The sequence below is a fragment of the Dothidotthia symphoricarpi genome, assembly GCF_010015815.1.
Source record: "Dothidotthia symphoricarpi CBS 119687 unplaced genomic scaffold P153scaffold_12, whole genome shotgun sequence".
In the NCBI taxonomy this organism is placed as follows: Eukaryota; Fungi; Ascomycota; class Dothideomycetes; order Pleosporales; family Dothidotthiaceae; genus Dothidotthia; species Dothidotthia symphoricarpi.
In genome coordinates this window covers 877,716-893,496 of record NW_022985019.1, presented here as the reverse complement: position 1 = coordinate 893,496, position 15,781 = coordinate 877,716, and the positions used below count along the sequence as shown (strand labels likewise).

At 50.7% G+C, this 15,781-nt stretch overlaps 7 protein-coding genes across 7 annotated transcripts; 3 read left to right on the top strand and 4 right to left on the bottom strand.

The window, feature by feature from the left end:
* Positions 1-54: 54 nt before the first annotated feature.
* P153DRAFT_367705 (uncharacterized protein) lies at positions 55-307 on the bottom strand. The gene has a single exon (XM_033668340.1). It carries the CDS (start codon positions 255-257, stop codon positions 93-95), a length of 165 nt encoding a protein of 54 aa, XP_033522979.1. The 5' UTR covers positions 258-307; the 3' UTR covers positions 55-92.
* Positions 308-1,854: 1,547 nt separating this feature from the next.
* P153DRAFT_376708 (uncharacterized protein) lies at positions 1,855-2,909 on the bottom strand (the record flags this gene model as incomplete). Its single annotated transcript, XM_033669686.1, has 2 exons — positions 1,855-2,324; positions 2,669-2,909. 2 exons carry the CDS (start codon positions 2,907-2,909, stop codon positions 1,855-1,857), a joined length of 711 nt encoding a protein of 236 aa, XP_033522978.1.
* Positions 2,910-3,553: 644 nt separating this feature from the next.
* Positions 3,554-5,023, top strand: P153DRAFT_367702 (uncharacterized protein). The gene has a single exon (XM_033668339.1). It carries the CDS (start codon positions 3,833-3,835, stop codon positions 4,913-4,915), a length of 1,083 nt encoding a protein of 360 aa, XP_033522977.1. The 5' UTR covers positions 3,554-3,832; the 3' UTR covers positions 4,916-5,023.
* A 377-nt stretch (positions 5,024-5,400) lies between these two features.
* P153DRAFT_367701 (uncharacterized protein) lies at positions 5,401-6,522 on the top strand. The gene is made up of 3 exons (XM_033668338.1): positions 5,401-5,773; positions 5,840-6,334; positions 6,395-6,522. Exons 1-3 carry the CDS (start codon positions 5,474-5,476, stop codon positions 6,452-6,454), a joined length of 855 nt encoding a protein of 284 aa, XP_033522976.1. The 5' UTR covers positions 5,401-5,473; the 3' UTR covers positions 6,455-6,522.
* Positions 6,523-6,662: 140 nt separating this feature from the next.
* P153DRAFT_423771 (uncharacterized protein) lies at positions 6,663-8,987 on the bottom strand. Its single transcript, XM_033672447.1, has 4 exons — positions 8,467-8,987; positions 8,141-8,407; positions 7,265-8,090; positions 6,663-7,208 (listed from the first exon to the last, which is right to left on the bottom strand). Exons 1-4 carry the CDS (start codon positions 8,719-8,721, stop codon positions 7,162-7,164), a joined length of 1,395 nt encoding a protein of 464 aa, XP_033522975.1. The 5' UTR covers positions 8,722-8,987; the 3' UTR covers positions 6,663-7,161.
* Positions 8,988-9,667: 680 nt separating this feature from the next.
* Positions 9,668-13,470, top strand: P153DRAFT_293388 (uncharacterized protein; the record flags this gene model as incomplete). Its single annotated transcript, XM_033663895.1, has 2 exons — positions 9,668-11,841; positions 11,889-13,470. 2 exons carry the CDS (start codon positions 9,668-9,670, stop codon positions 13,468-13,470), a joined length of 3,756 nt encoding a protein of 1,251 aa, XP_033522974.1.
* Positions 13,471-13,892: 422 nt separating this feature from the next.
* On the bottom strand, positions 13,893-15,477 carry P153DRAFT_423769 (uncharacterized protein; the record flags this gene model as incomplete). Its single annotated transcript, XM_033672446.1, has 4 exons — positions 13,893-14,776; positions 15,121-15,224; positions 15,278-15,394; positions 15,438-15,477. 4 exons carry the CDS (start codon positions 15,475-15,477, stop codon positions 14,084-14,086), a joined length of 954 nt encoding a protein of 317 aa, XP_033522973.1. The 3' UTR covers positions 13,893-14,083.
* Positions 15,478-15,781: the final 304 nt, after the last annotated feature.

Genomic DNA, 15,781 nt, shown 5'->3' with positions numbered 1-15,781 from the left:
GAATAGCTTTGAAGAGATTCTCTGCACAATCGTGTCTTCTTTCTGGGAAAAACTGAGCGGGGCGGTGTGGGGATGTTGAGAGTGTTGTGTGATTAAAACTTTTCACGGTAAGTTGACGATCTCCGTGCCAGCGGATATGAAGAAGATCCTATTGTCCAAACAACATAAGCCCAACAGGCAATTGTAGGAGCTACAGGCCAAGGCATAACTACTCGAATACGGCAAAATATACCCATTGGCTTCTTCAAGCCTGCCATCTCTATTTTGTTCACATCTCCACGTCGCGACCTCGATCATTCCTTTGGTGCAGCTCCAGGGTTCGGACAGAGTCAATGGGATATTCTGACTGGTTTTCTAGGGCTTACAGCATGCTCTCAGAACGCAAATATCAGATCCAAGACATGTCTACTCATTTACTATTAGCTGTCCTGCTTTGATAAACACATGTCCTTGACCTATTCTATGTTCATTCACTTCGTCGGCTATCGACATGGGAGGCGCACTGACCCCTATCGTGAACAATCTCGCCGCACAACCCCTCCTTCTGCTCCCCACCTGCTCTCCATCTCACGCAACATTGCAGCCTTTCTACTTCAGTGGTCGTTCTCACTCTTCTTTCTAGTTCTTTACACCCGAATCTTTCCGGCCTCCGTCCCTCCATTCCTCTTCGCTGCCACGATGAACGACCTGAATCTTAGGATCGCCGCCACCGAACAAGAGTACGACAAGCTGATGCAGATATGTGCCGCTGATCCCAAGGCAAGCGCCCCACGGTTCTTAGCGTACTTCGGCTGACTTCTATCAGGAGAAGAAGCGCCTATGGGCTCATGTTAGAGTTTCACAGATCTGTCTCAACCAAATGAGGGTCAGTGCATGATGCTGTCGACAACATCCAGAGGCCTGGCGATCATGAGCTGACAAACCCTCAGCTTGAACGTGATAAGCTCATACGTGAGCTGGCAGAGCAGGCCTTCTCGGCTGTGAGTTGCATATATGTTCACGCTGCTCATGTCACTGACCATTCCCACAGCGCTTCTCCGCTCCGGCCAACTCAGTCAAGTACGGCAATGGTCGTCCTAAATTGTAGCGTTACTTCGGCCCTGCCTGAAGTCATTCGGTGTCGATGATACCCGTATTATCGACGCGATCACATAGACGCAGCAGTTACAAAACTGGAGGTCTCTTTGCGTTCTAGCATCGGCTGTGGGTGAGCTAACTCTTATCTACTGTTCAAGTGCTAATACCATAGCAGAGCTCACGGTCTTTTGTCGGTCTACTACTCAGGGCTAGGATGGAGGATACACATGAGGGTTTCATGGGTTGCTTTTTGCCGCTTCGGATGACTCCCAGGAATGAATTAGCGCACAATACATGAACACCTCAAGTTTCGGTTCACTTCTTAGTCACTAAGTGACTTCTAGCCAACAACACACACGAATAAAATTTTCCGCACAAACTTTTCAAACGAAACATACACATGAGACCGATGACAGTCAGGAAGGGAATAAGTCATTGACAGTAGATTGATGTCTCACCCCTTCCATAAGGTGGAGAAGTGAGTGTGGATTCGCCTGAAAACAAGCCGTGCATAAATCATACATGTCAAATTGGTGCGTTGATGTGCATTAGGGGATATAACGCTCCGCGAACCCATCGTGGCCGTAGAATCAATCACTGACGCCTTCTGTCCCGACTCCCAGGGAACGTATGCTCTCCCACTCCAATAATCATGCACCTCCCCGACCCCTACACACACGTGTGAATGAAAGTAATAGTTTCCGTTCCAGTAATGTCACTCCATAAGCCATGTCCAATATTGAAATAGCGCAACGTAAGAATTCCGGTTCATCGTCTTCATTTCTTCTTCTTCAGTACCTCACTCGTGGCTTTCAGAAGTATCTCCCTATCCTCCTCGCTCATGTGGTCCACCTTCTCCACAAGTAGTTTCTTCAAGAATGAATTCTCTTTCTTCAGCCCTTCGTTTTCGGCCTGTAGCTTCTTCGTTCGGTCTTGCATCTCGCGACTCGAATCCACCAGCTGCTGTTCCCGCTGCTTCTTCTTCTGGCGGAAGCGCGCAGAAGCGGCTTGGTTGCGCTTTCGCTTGTCTTCATCCACTTCAACAATCATATCTGTGATCGTGGGGTCGGGGCTAGCGGCTGAGGAAGCGGATGTCGCATTGCTGTCCGGGTACGGCGTGCGATAAGCGTTTATGTTGTATGACTGGGTGATTGGAGAAAAGCCCCGAATATCTTCTAGAATGGATTGTTCATGCTCGTATTGTGTGGACATGTGGCCATTCATGATAGGCGAAGTGTATTGTAGGCCTGGAGAAAGCGTAAGCAACCCCTACGAGAGAACGCAAATATATAGACATGCAAGGTTCCCGCGAATGTTTATTGACCGCTGGCTACATATGCCCATGTCGAGCACCTGCGGAATCCGTGCATAGCCAACTGCCTTTGGTGTACATGTTGGGTGGGTCCAAATCACGTGTAAGCTGCGCAATTTGGAGCTAGGATGACGCCATACGAAAACCGGCATCCCGAAAACATGGGAGCTGAGGATACGGGCTGCGGGCAGGGACGATAGAGGTACTAGGGTATAGCGGACGGGACCTTGAAACCAACGATACTCATAATAGGAAGTTCAACAAAAGGCGTGCGCTTACCTGAAAGTGACGGCTCATTGCTGTGCGATGCATAGCCAAACTGGTCATCTTGTGTATAGCTATCGTGTCCTGGTATCTGCAGTGGAAGCGCCATACGGTCTTGTCGGAAGTTGTGATCGTGATAAAGATGGGCGGCATCAAGGATGCTGTCGAATGCATCACGTCCAGACGAACTCGATCTCGCACCCGCGTCGATGAAGGTCGGCGGTCCAAGAGCTTGCTGACGATAAGTTTCCGACATTACTCTCCATCGGCGCCAAGTACTCGGCTCTCGCAGAAGTTTGGATGAGGTTCGTATACAGTTCTCCCTGAGAAAAAGTATAGTGTCGGGTTGGTGTTGAGCTTTGGGTACGCTAATGAGCTATCCTCAGGGAAGTCGGAGCTGACGTGTTTGACACATGCATGTGCGAAAGTGCCGCCCTATAAGAAGGGTAGTGATTTCACTTAGCATGCGCTAAGTTCGCGCACGCCATTTGACAGAATTTGTCCTCTGAGACTGATATCTGACGATCGTCCACATATGCCGTAACTCCGGCCAGTGTCCACCTCCACGCTTTTACATAAATTGATCCTCGCTGTTGACACGACAAACATCCAGCTCTTCTTGCCTCATCAGTGTCAATGTATGGATCTCGGAATCTTTTCGATCGACGATGCGGTTCGCCACTTGGTGCACTCTTCGAAGTTCGATCGTTGAGATATATCAATACACAAATTCTGCTTCAGTCTCGCAGGATCAGGTGGGGGCAGGTGACACATTGTTCCGATACTTACGTCGAGGTCTCGTTCAACAAATAGCCTCTTCGTGCCGCCGCAGTATATCGGGTTATGTCCCCTCGAAATACGAGAAGGGACCCAATAACGTAATGGCGGGTTTTGTGGCTGAATTATCCATGTCGGCCCTACATTTGTCGCGTGGGCTGGACCTTCGGAGTTACCCACTGAGCCAAGGGGCTCGATAATGTCACAGTCTCATTGTATGCGCAAAACAAACATCTGTCTAACCAAGTCAGCTCAGACAACTACGCATTGTTTGTGGATGAAAGACATTGTTTGGACTGACCAACGCTGGAAGAGAAGTATAAATACCTCTAGAGAAACTCGTATGGACGGAGTAAGTGAATTGTCGCATTAAGGACAACCCAGACATCAGTTCAACCCGGCATGGAGACCCAAACCCATCAAGAGGTTAAACACGCGTACAACTCTCACCCACCAGTTCATCACTCAGATAAGACCTCTCAGCTGATCCCTTCAGTACACGCGTCGCATTCTGCTTGCTTCAGAGAAGTACAGGAAGCGTTAGAACTCGCTCGTCGTGATGGCGAAACCGATGAAGAGATGACCTCATCCAATCGTTCCTATCAATTTCGTACAAAGCTCGAGGCTCCTTCGATGTTCAAGGCAACAGCAAACCAGCAGGTCGAATATTTGCGCGCTCAGCGGACGAAGCAAGATGCTGAGGACGAGGAGTTGAATGATGATGGCTTGAAAAGCATGCTCCAGGCGTGGAAGGACCTCGCTATAGAGAACAAGCTTGATCCGCAAATACATGCTTATTGTGCAACCCAAGTTCTTGAGTATAAAACAAAGGTCGCGGACCGCGAGCGCGAACATATATGCAAGGAGCGGTTGGCCAATAGCTCGGTATCGAAGGATGTATCGCCGACCCCTCCCATCGTGCACCAGAATACAGCGACACCCGACGGGCTAAAGAAGCAAAACGCTACCGGATCCGGTCCCTTCACGCCACTCGCAAGCACTTGTCCTACGCCTAAACCTGTCTGCGCTCTGACCAAGAAAGGCGAAGACCGGAAACGCGCCAAAGTTGAACAGGCTGAGAGGAGTGCCGAAAAGGCGGAAGCTCGTATGCAAGAGAAAGCTCAGCGTGAGACGGCGAAACAAGCGCACCTAAACCATAAAGTCGCTGCTGTTCGTGCGGAAAAGGAGAAGCAAAAGGCTAGGATGGAACAGCAGAACGAGCGAGAGGTTGAACGTATCGCCAGAGTCCGTGCCAAAGCTGGTGCTCCGCCACTTGGTATGGTTGGTGCTAATATTGGAAATCGTAGTGCTGCTTTCGGGATAGACGTAAGTTCAAGAGTGGGTTCCGTGGGGTCGTCGATAGGGTCTTCCGCTACCATAAGTGACGCGCATGTGGCTACGACGAAGATTTGCACCACATGCAGTCTTACGCATTCGACCTTCCGCGAATGGAAGATGTGTGGTATGCGGGCAGCCGATCAATAGGAGAATTTTCTTTGTAGTTAATGTTAGTAACATAAAGCTTTCGGCTTGGTCCATGAGCGTTTGTGTACACTCGACTTGTTGACGTTTAGCTCCAAACATGATCAAACTTGGCCGGATGTGACGACGAAGAATATAGTATCCTAGATCCGTAACCCAGTCCGTCGCAGCGTTTTGAGTGTGTCCCCACGTCTCTTACCACACACCCCCATCCTAGCGAGATGCGTCAAAGAGGTTGTGGTCTAGTCTCCGCGTGGCGGAGACCCGGTTGTTACGGTTCGTGGAATTGAAGCCCGGCGTGACCATTAGACGTTGTGGTGTAGCTCAAAGAACTTTTGGTATGAATGAGGGATAGTTGTAGGAGAATTTGTCGCTTGCGTAGACGTGTGACGTGGGTTTAAGATACGAACGGATGCTCGCAGTTCGGGCCGTCGCAGGATCCTGCGGGCCGTCGCACCCACCTTCGGATGACACCCCACTCCACATGCTGATCATCCAGCACCTTGAATACATCTCAACTACAGCCAATCATTACAATACTGTATCCACCCTCTCAACACCATGGCATTGTTTACTCCGAGGCGAGAAGACGTTTACAGCGTTCGTGCTATCCTCATGTCATTCAGGCTACCGAACGAACTGGTCCTGGACATCCTCGATCAGGCCCGCTATTGGACCGAGGCCTCATACTCCGTCACTGACCATAGAGCCCTTCTGGACGAAGCATGGACGTTAGACTACTCCGCTGCGTCTGCTTACCTCGTGGCGCCTGCGTTTCATTACGAAATCATAAGATTAAAATCAGGACCAAAACCAGAATCATCAAAGATTCGAGAAATCGAATTTACAATCGTTAGTCACGTACGCGAAGATTCTTAAATATAGTAGGTATGATACAAACGCTAATGGTATGCTATTCGCCATTAGGACCAAGGTTGGACGACTGAAGACACAGCGGGTTCATACAACTCTTCGTCGTGGTTCGAAATTTCTATCCTTCGCTCAAGCTATCCAACTTATCTCAGAACTCCACCAGAACCTGCGAAAAGCAACATCTACACTGCGTTTTATCAATATCGTCGAAGCAACTCGATTAACTTGGTGCGACGTCCCTCTGCGGACATTGAACCCCAACGCTTGCATTGTCCTGAGATGACCAAAATTACATGCCCAGCGGAAGAGGATATCTACGACGAGTCTTTGGAGGACAGAAACGAGGGAGAGCATGCTTGGTATTTGCAAAGCAATAAAGTTGCCAAAGGAGTTTCTGTATTTGAGGGTGAGATGATCAAACGGTATCATATCGTTTGGGGTTGCAAAGCTAATCCAGTCTGGACTGGCAATGAAGGCACAGGGCGCGGCGCAGATTTCCTTGACACGCTAAAGCAGCACGACTGGATCTGTGTTTGGGCCCGGGCAAAGGTGAGTGTATTATTTACAAGGCTCAAATTCAGAGCAACGATCGGCTCACCATGTGAACAGAGAAGAGGTTGGGAGAACCACGTTCACGGAGTCCGTGTCACAATGCGTTATACCATCTAATCCCTCCGGGGACACCAACCCTTCCCAACCTACGCTGTCGTTCGCAAAGATTCTATGAAATATATTACTCACACTTCACCAATCATAAAAAATTGCTGATGTACATATGACATATCAGTGAATTCACTAAATACGTGAGTCCCCGAAGCAAATTTCTATGTATAGATTGGGATACATATGAAAACATGTAAATATTGCCATCGGATCAGGCACACCGAGAAATAAAAACTCGTTCAACGCCAAGGGAGATATGAACGTTCAACTTTTTTGGCGTTGTTCGGCGCCAGCTTGTACTATGACTACAAAATAATGGAAGATGTATAAATGCATCGAGAAGAGAGAGTCTTGGAGGTCTACTAAACATTGCGTTTTCTGGGAAGATATGCATCCCGTCGCAAAAGCTGTTCACCTGATTACATGTCTCCTACTGTATATCCTAGCGTCTCTCGGTACCCCTTCAAAACCGCCAACCCCACTACCAGCTCAGTAGTATACCTCGCCTATTCTTCCTCCCCTACGTCGTGCTTGACGGTTTCTTTCTCAAGCAAATTCTTCTCAAATTCGAGACTACTTTTCTCTGCTCTCGCCAGTTTTGACGACATAGCGCCGATTCCGGGGGATGTGATTAGGTTTGATATCGCTTTTTGACGTCGCCATGTAACACCAATAGCAAAATATGATTACCGATAGATTCCTTTGTGTTGTCGTTATTCCCCGTCCCCTAGTGCATGCCCAGTCAGGCCCTGCGAAGTATCTTCAACACGTTAGCTATCGTCTTTGCGCTGGGACCAAAAAAGGGGGTATACTCACAGTCAACAGTAACAAACGCCCGATCCACCTCATTGAGTCCCTCAAGACAGTACTGCAACGTTTCTGCGACATCATGGCATTTTCTCAACGGTGTGTCCGCCAACATTAGGATGTCAATCTCCACACAGACACCATCCCCGACATGGTAGCATTTGATGCTCTTGAACCCTTCTACCAGCGGCGCGAATCGGTATGTCATGAACATTAGTTTGCGTTCTATGCGGTCGTTTGCGGCAAGACCGGTTAAACGAGTGACGTTCTCCAGACATGTACCAGCCCAATCGAAGATGATGAAGAGCGATAACAACGCAGCGCCAACAGGATCGAGCCACCAAATATCAAACTTGTGGCCAATAAGTGGGAAAAGCAGCGAGAACGAATTGAAAATGACGTCTGTGCGACAATCCTGGCTTAACGCCTGAACTTGCGTTGTGTGAACCCTCGCGCAGCCGATCCAGATTATGCCTTTGACGACGATGGTGGCCCCCATGGCAAAGATCGCTGTCGGAGGCAGATTGGCTGCCTTGTGCTCGGCGCCTGGCAGGAGCTTCTGCACCGACTCTTGGAGGATTTGCATGAACGAGACGATCATTAGGATAGAGAAAACAAGGATACCGAGGGGTTCGAGGCGTCTTCGTCCCACAGGAAAGCTTTTCTTCAAACGAGTGAGCCTCCAACTGACGAGCCTGTTCGTGGTCCATATGATGATCGTGCAAAGGAGGTCAAGTGCGGAATCGACCAGCGATGCGATGAGGGAGAGCGAGCTGGATTTTAATGCTGCGACACCTTTCGCTGCGAGAAGCAAGATATTAACGACAACGTTGATCTGTTGAATGTCAGCGCACAATACCCCATCTTAGGCTTCTCGAGACGTACATTGATCGCCCATCTCACATGTTTCGCCGACTTTCTTCGCTTCTCTCGCTCGTCTTCTGGTAAGAACGGTTCCAGGTCTTCTCCACTGGTTCCTAACGGGCCACGCTCCTCTGCCACGCCATCGCCATCTGTATCTCTCGGGTTCATGCTGTCGACAATATCGTCTGCAAGCGATGAGACCACCATATCAACTTCGAGCCAATCATCGAGGCGGATATTCTGTTCCTTATAGAAGTTCCGGACCTTCTTGTTCTTTATGCATTTCAACTTTTGGTAGAAAGTCAGTTGTATGAATCTTCAAAAGGAGTGCTTTTGGAGGTCCTCACGCTTTCATCGCTCTTCCTGTAATCCTCCAATGCTGTGTGGTCTACATTGTCAATGAGCTTCTGTTTCATCTCCACAGCACTATGATCTTGCTTTGTCCGATCTACCGCATCACGAAACCTCTGCCTGGGAGGGTTGGATTCGTTCTCTCCATACCCGCTCTCTATGTCGGCGCGGACTTGTTTGTTGAAGTGGTCGCCGTTGCCATTCCCATAACTCGAGTTGTGTTTGAGGAGGTTTCGTCTGGTTCCAACCATGGCTTTGAGGTCTTATTTTTATGGATCGATTGATTGTCCAACTGGAAACGCAAAAATGGAATATGATACAGGTCCAACACTTGCCAAAGAGATAGTTGAACAGAAAGAAGACGATTGCAGGAAATCAACATGGTGAGATAATGCAAAGCCCTTCGGAAGCCGGAAGCGCTAATTTGTAACAGCGCGTGAGACCGCATCATAAACTCGAGCTAGGTCCCTCTACTTCTGACACTGGCTGCAACGGCGTGGCATGATTTGACATTTTGACCCGGTTTTCGAAGTTGAGGGATGACATCACGTACGTTACGCGTGGTGCCCGGAAGCGCGGGAAGATCATACTTGGCAGGAACCACTACAATCTCCGAAAAGGTATGCAAATCAACATATAAAGGTTAATACAGAGTCGTGAAAACTCATTTTCGCTTCAAAAGCTGTGTTCTATTGTTCGAACACGTACTCGAGCAGCGCAACCACAGGAAAGTCATGACATCATGTCTGAAGCTCGACCACAAGATGCAAACACGCGTTACGCGTTTAGATCTTGGCATAATTAATGTTTCCACAACTTTGATGTCTTTGATATCTTCCTTTTGAACCTTGATCTTCTCGTTACCAAACCACCCTCAGTCGTCGAGCTGAGGATATCAGGTTTTCCAGAGTTCGATAACCTGACAGGACGCCGATCAAATACACGTGATGATGCAAGACTCTCGAAACGTTTGGCCTTGGCTCTGTCGCTTCTCCAATGCTGTATCGCCATGGCGATTTTTTTCACATGTTTTCGATGTAAAGAAGAGTTTCTACTGAAAATGAGCTCTGAACAGTTACGCGACGCAAATTCTCGAACTTGAACCGCTCTTCCGTTCCATCTCGACTCGAACGAAGGCCCGTGAATCCAGCCTGCCGCAACCTCCACCGAGGAGATTCGATCGCGTAGCATGTAGCTATGACCCGCTCGCCATCCCGATCCACCGACGGCGGCGGCGACCCCGCGAACCACCGCGTCGAGCCACGCCTCCTGAAGGCTATCATAGAACAACACAACGAAGATGTCGTCGCCATTATCGAGCAGGCGAAGTCGAAGTCGCAACCGATAGATCACCTACTGCGCCTAGGCTTGATGCGCGCTGCTGAGCGTGGAAACACATACGTCGTCGAATATCTCTTGAAGAGCGGCGCAAAGCCTGATGGCGCACCTGGGGGCAGAGTCTCACCGCTACTCAAAGCAGTTGAGGAAAACCATGCAGGCGTCGTGCAATTGCTGCTTAAATCTGGGGGTTATGCAGACGCACAGGATAAACAAGGACGAACGGCGCTCATGACGGCAGCATGGAAGAACAGCTTTCACATTGTCAGCGAGCTCTTGTACCGTGGCGCGGATGTTAATAAGAAGGACAACCAAGGGCGAAACGTTTTGCACAACTTAGCCGCGGACAAACATTGCAATTGGGGAAGAGATGTCATCGATTTGCTATTGAAGACAAACATTGCAATCGACGGGCCTGAAGGTCAAGATGAGAAAAGAAAATCTCCCTTGCATTGGGCTGCTATGACTGGCAAAAAAGAGTTGTGCGAGATGCTGCTAACGAGGCCTAAGCTACCAAAAGCCAATGTGAACGCTGTGGAAGATAGGGAAAAGACGGCACTTCACTTAGCGGTTGCGCATGGCAGAGATGACATTGTCGAGTTATTACTACAATACAAGGCAGATGTCAAAGCAAGAAGCGATGGTGGTTGGACAGCGCTGCACAATGCATGTGAGCAAGGCCCAATCAAGGACCCAGACGAAAGGGAAACAATTGAAAAAGCAGAAGTACGTGTGAAGATCATCAAGATGCTTTTGGATGCCGGTGCGGATGTCAATGCGCGATTGCTCAATGGCTGGACGCCTCTGCATGCCGCAGCTCAAAAAGGTCATTCAGAGGTGGTAGAATATCTACTTACAAGAGTCGACATCAAACGCGCAGCAAGAGATACATTTGGCGTCACGCCGTTCGTTCGTGCAGCGCAAAATAAAAGGAGGGATATCGTCAATCTACTGGCGCCTTCGAATAACGTCGATTCCTTGAGTGAGGATGCGCGGGGGGCTTGTAAGGGTTTCAACGCGACCATTGTAGATTTCAAGAACGACAACGAGACCAGAGTCCTGAAGCGAAGTGTATACGAGCTACTCTACGGTCGTGATATCGTGAATCCGCGGAAACCAGCTGTCACGATTTTGCCCAAAGACTCGAAGCACACAAACTTCCGTTGGATACATCTGCCTGCCAATAATATGGCGTGGGCCGAAGCGTTGCTCACGAAGGCTTTCATCGAGGAGGGCGCGAACGATGTGGATGGATTCAGGGCTCTCGAGCGTTCGTTTACTCATTCGCATCGAGGAGCTCGTATCCATTCGCACTTCATGAGACCATTGAGTCAAAGCACTCCACGAGCACCAAAAAATCAGCATGACAATGAACAGGAACCACCCCAAATCATCGTCAGTAGTGGCACTGGTCTAGGAATTGACACAGTTGCAGGAGCACAGGAACCACCTCTTCCGCATTTTCGGAAACCTCCTATTAGGACGGGTACGGTGAGCACAGATCAGACCGATTGGACTGCAGGGTCCGGCGGCACTGGTACGGGCAAGGATGTCAGAGGAAAGGCGAAGGAGAAGACCAAGAAGCAACAAAAGTGGGGCGGTTCGAAACATTCTGGAGGTCGGTCTGCTGGATCCAACACACCTACCAAGCAAAGTGACTACCATTCAAGACAGAAGACAAGCATGTCAATGACTGAAAGTGCGCTTCTGCGCTCACCCGGGAGTCCTGGGAGAAGAGATCCCACCGCGAGTGAGAAAAGCAACATCTTCACCTTCATGCCATATCTGCACTTCGAGACAGATAAGCGGCGCCAGGAGATGCAAGCTGCAATAGCACGGATACCATTGATACGAGAACGTGAGAAGCATGACAACCGTATCATCAAGCCGGTTATTCCAAGAGCTTCTACGTGTGATGAGATGCTTCTACGAGCTCACTTGACCTCTTCACAAGTGTCGTTACATGTCCGCCGCACACTCGACCAGTTCTTCTATCACAACATCGACACGCAATCTCGCGACCGCGATCAGGTGTAAGTCATGATCTTCCCTACTGCTTTCCAAGCCTAATCATCCTCAGTGTTTACCGATATCAGCGCAAATCATCTGACCCTCAGCATGCTGATCCAAAGATCTTCATGGTTGACCAGCTTTGGATGTGGACATTGGGCAAGGACTTAGTCCTGACGGCATTTCCACAAAGATGGGAGCAGCCACGCAACGACCCACTCAATGTACTCGACGGTATCATAGAAGACATCAACAGCAAGACGCGCGAGCCAGTCAAGAATGTGCATGACCTGGCAATGTTGATCTCCGGGCGATGTAGTGGTATTTTTGACAGGCATCGCGTGGGTGACGGGGAATATCAGTTCCTCGACATGTTCGAGAGCAGCATTGGAGACGCTACTGAAATGGAAACTGAGCTGTTCAAGGAGTTCAACACGGCTTCTGGCGAAGCATCAAGGTGGCTGCACAGCCATCGACGTCCAAATCGTTTCTCACAGCATCTGGAGGCAGAGGGAAGGCAGCAGGAGCAGCAGAGCAGACGACATATGCCGCCGCAACAAGCGCACATCCACGCACTTTCAGACCCGCTAGTCAAAGAAGACAATTTCGGATATGAAGACAATGATAGCACACCCGCTCATGCCCCCCTCTTCGTCGACAAACTACTCGACATCGGCGCCGAGACCAATCTCCTCGCCGAAACAAAAGACATCCGCGACGAGCTCAACATGATCATGAAGGTGCTGGAAGACCAGCGCAACGTTCTCCCCGAACTCGAACTCAGCATCATCGACGCCTACCACAAAGAGCACAAGTCTCAGACCAACCTAAAGCGGCGATTCAGAGACATGCTCAAAACCATCGAAACGCACATCAAAGACCTCGAGCGCATGGACAAGCAAGCGGAAAGAATCTACAAAAGCATCACCGATCTACTCGACCTCAAGCAAAAACACGCCAACGCCTTCGAAGCGCGCTTCGCCCGCGACCAAGCAGCAGGCACAGCAAGACAAAGCCAAACAATCATGGTCTTCACAATAGTCACCATCATCTTCCTCCCGCTCTCCTTCATCGCCGCACTCTTCACAATCAACATCCAGGAATTCCCGCACCAACCCGGCTCCTCGGAACCATCGCTTTCCTTATCCTACGTCGCGAAATACATGTTCGGCATCGGCCTCGCCATATCCATCCCCTTCATCGCCATCGCCCTCTCCTTCGACGCAATCGGCGACTTCTTCCGCGAAGTCAAACGCCGTCTGCGGAACCGCCGCACCGCGCCCCCTCCGCCGTGGAACGACGCCGCGAGCAGACCGGTCGTAAACGAGGAGAAAGACATAGAATATGCAGTCGATATGCGCGCCTTGGAGCAAGCGCTCAGCGCAGGCCGCATGTCGATACGCGGCAGCACGGTCCGCGGCCACGGTAGACCGAGCATCGAAAGCTACCTCGACGGCTCGTATGGAGGCGCGGGCTCGATTGTTCCCGTTGCGAGTCGTAGTACGGGCGCGGGGAAGGGGGATGTGCATGTTAGGAATGGGTCTGCGGGTGTGGCTGGGCGGTTGAGCGTTGAGAGGTCGCAGATTCCCGTGGAGAGGATGAGTACGGGGTTTCGGATTAGGGGGAGTGTGGATGTTGAGCGCGGGAGTTGAGGGTGTGTGGTGGGAGTTTGGTGTGTTTGGTTAGATACCCCCCTTTTTCTTCAGGTGCTTGGAGGTTGTTGGATGGTGGTTTATTCAGTCGCCGTTTTCTCTGATGGATGGGCTCATCGTCTTTGTAGAAGTCGTTGGGATGGGTAGACATGAACTCTCGTTCCTGTATTCCTTTCCCTTTGCCGGCTATATATCAGCAGCGTCCATACGATGTGCAGAACCAACCAGTCCACAGAATTGTGAATTCTAGTTGTATGCTTTTTCTCTCGCCACAGCAAGGGCGAGGATGGATCAATGCTTCCATTCTATCTCGTACTTCGCCACATGCACGCACAATTTGCTTCCGGCCATCGGGAGGCAACGCAACGGACGGGCACTGTGCTTTGAACATTCCTTATTGGAAGCGAGATTGCGAGGCTAGTGTTGAAATCATATCTTTTACTTAGAAGTGCAGAACGCACGTGTGGGAAGCTTGACTGATATAACATAGCGGAGAGCATGCATTCGCCCGTTTGGCAACACATTCACGCCCTCCGTCGTACGACATGTACCAGCTCATGATTCCCGCCAAGCATAGCACTATACAGTCGCGAGCACGTATCCCAGTCCCGCACTAGATATCAGCGACGAAATGCCATCCTCCACGCCGATCCCTGAACAGCATCCCCGGAACTCCTTTCGGCCCCTGGCTAACCCTCTTCTCCATAATCCACTCCCCCTCCTTCCCCTTATCATACAGCTCAAGCGGCCCAACTTCGCGATCCTCCGCTTCAACTCCATCCGAAGCCACGCCCTGCTGTGCATTCAGATACGCGCTGAAGCGGGGGTTTGCCTTGACGCTCCCCGCGCTGTCTCGCATGGACAAAAGGTGCGACGCATCGAGGGGGAAGCGCGCAGCGAGGGGCGAGGACTCAGTGGAGTAGGAGTGCGGAGTGGCGTAACCGGTCGGGAGGCCGAGACGTCCTTCGATGGAGGAGGTGTAGCTGCGGGGTGTGGAACAGGTTGCTGTGCTGTTGCTGACGCGGTTGTTGGTCGAGAAGCCGGTGCGTGCGTTTGAGCGCATGAAGGCGAGCGTGTCTTCGTCTAGGCTGTCGGGGCGGGGAGGACGGGGAGGCGGTAATCCGGCGGGCTTGTGAAAGGGCACGATGGTGAGTGATTGCGTGGTTGGCGGGCTGCAGAGCTGGGGGGTGAGGGTTGGACGCGAGATTGAAGTGATGCGGGTTTGAGTGCTGCCTGGGGATGGACGAGGGTCGCGCGTCGAGGGGAAGGGCGAGAAGATGGGGCGGTGCGGTTTTGCGGGCGGTAACTCGACTGGGATTGATGGGACGGGTGGGGATGAGGATAGATCAGAGGTCGAATCATTGTTGCGGAAGAGTCTTGAGCCTGCGATGGTGTAAGATGGATTCTACAATGAAGCATGGAAGGGACAAACATACTTTTGCTCCTCAGTGTCGCGAAACTGGGTCGTGCCTTCAGTTTTGGTGCATCCGAATCAGACCTACTTGGGGAGCCATGCACGCTGACAGCTGTACTAGTGGGCTGAGGCGATGGCTCTACAATATCTTGCCGAGCTGGCGAAAGCGGAAGGAGCTTGTCGACCTCTGCCGCGGTAGCAGAAGAAGAAGCGGAAAGCCCATCTTCGTGAGATACCTCTTCTTGACGCTGATCCCTTTGCTCACCACCAGCAGTGAGAGACAGCGGAGCAGGCCTTGACTTACCCATATTCCCAGTCCTGCGCATGAAGAACCGCGGAGCTAGAACATCAGCCACACTCAAATCAACGCCAAACAAAGAGAATAAAACCCACCCTTCCTCCTGAGACTCACACTTTGAATCCCAGCGTCGAACTCCACCTCAGCGCCCGCACCTTCCGCATTCGCAGCCCTCTCGTCCTGATTCGGACCCTCCTTAAAGAAGCGCGAAGCTGTGCACGATCAGCAAACCGCTCGCCATACAGCGTCACGAACGGGGAATTGGGAGCATGCCTTTAGTCCTAAGGTTCTTCATGTTGTGTTCACGTGCTGCGTAACAGTACAGAATCGAGTGAATCGCGTCTGTCCCGAGTTGAAAGGGGAGTTGAAGCAGGCTGAACGGGTCGGCCTTGTTGGGCGCGGGTGGAGCGGCGTATGTCCTGAAAGAAGTTTCATGTCTACCGAGCAAGCGAGATTTTGACGATGGTGAAGTGAATGCGTGCGCATGCAGTCGGTGGTCCTTCACCGCGAGGTCCATGATGCTCAGCAAACGGTGCGTCAGGAAAGTCGGTCAATGTGAAACAGAAGTGAAAGCGAATAGAAAGATTTGAAAATGAGTG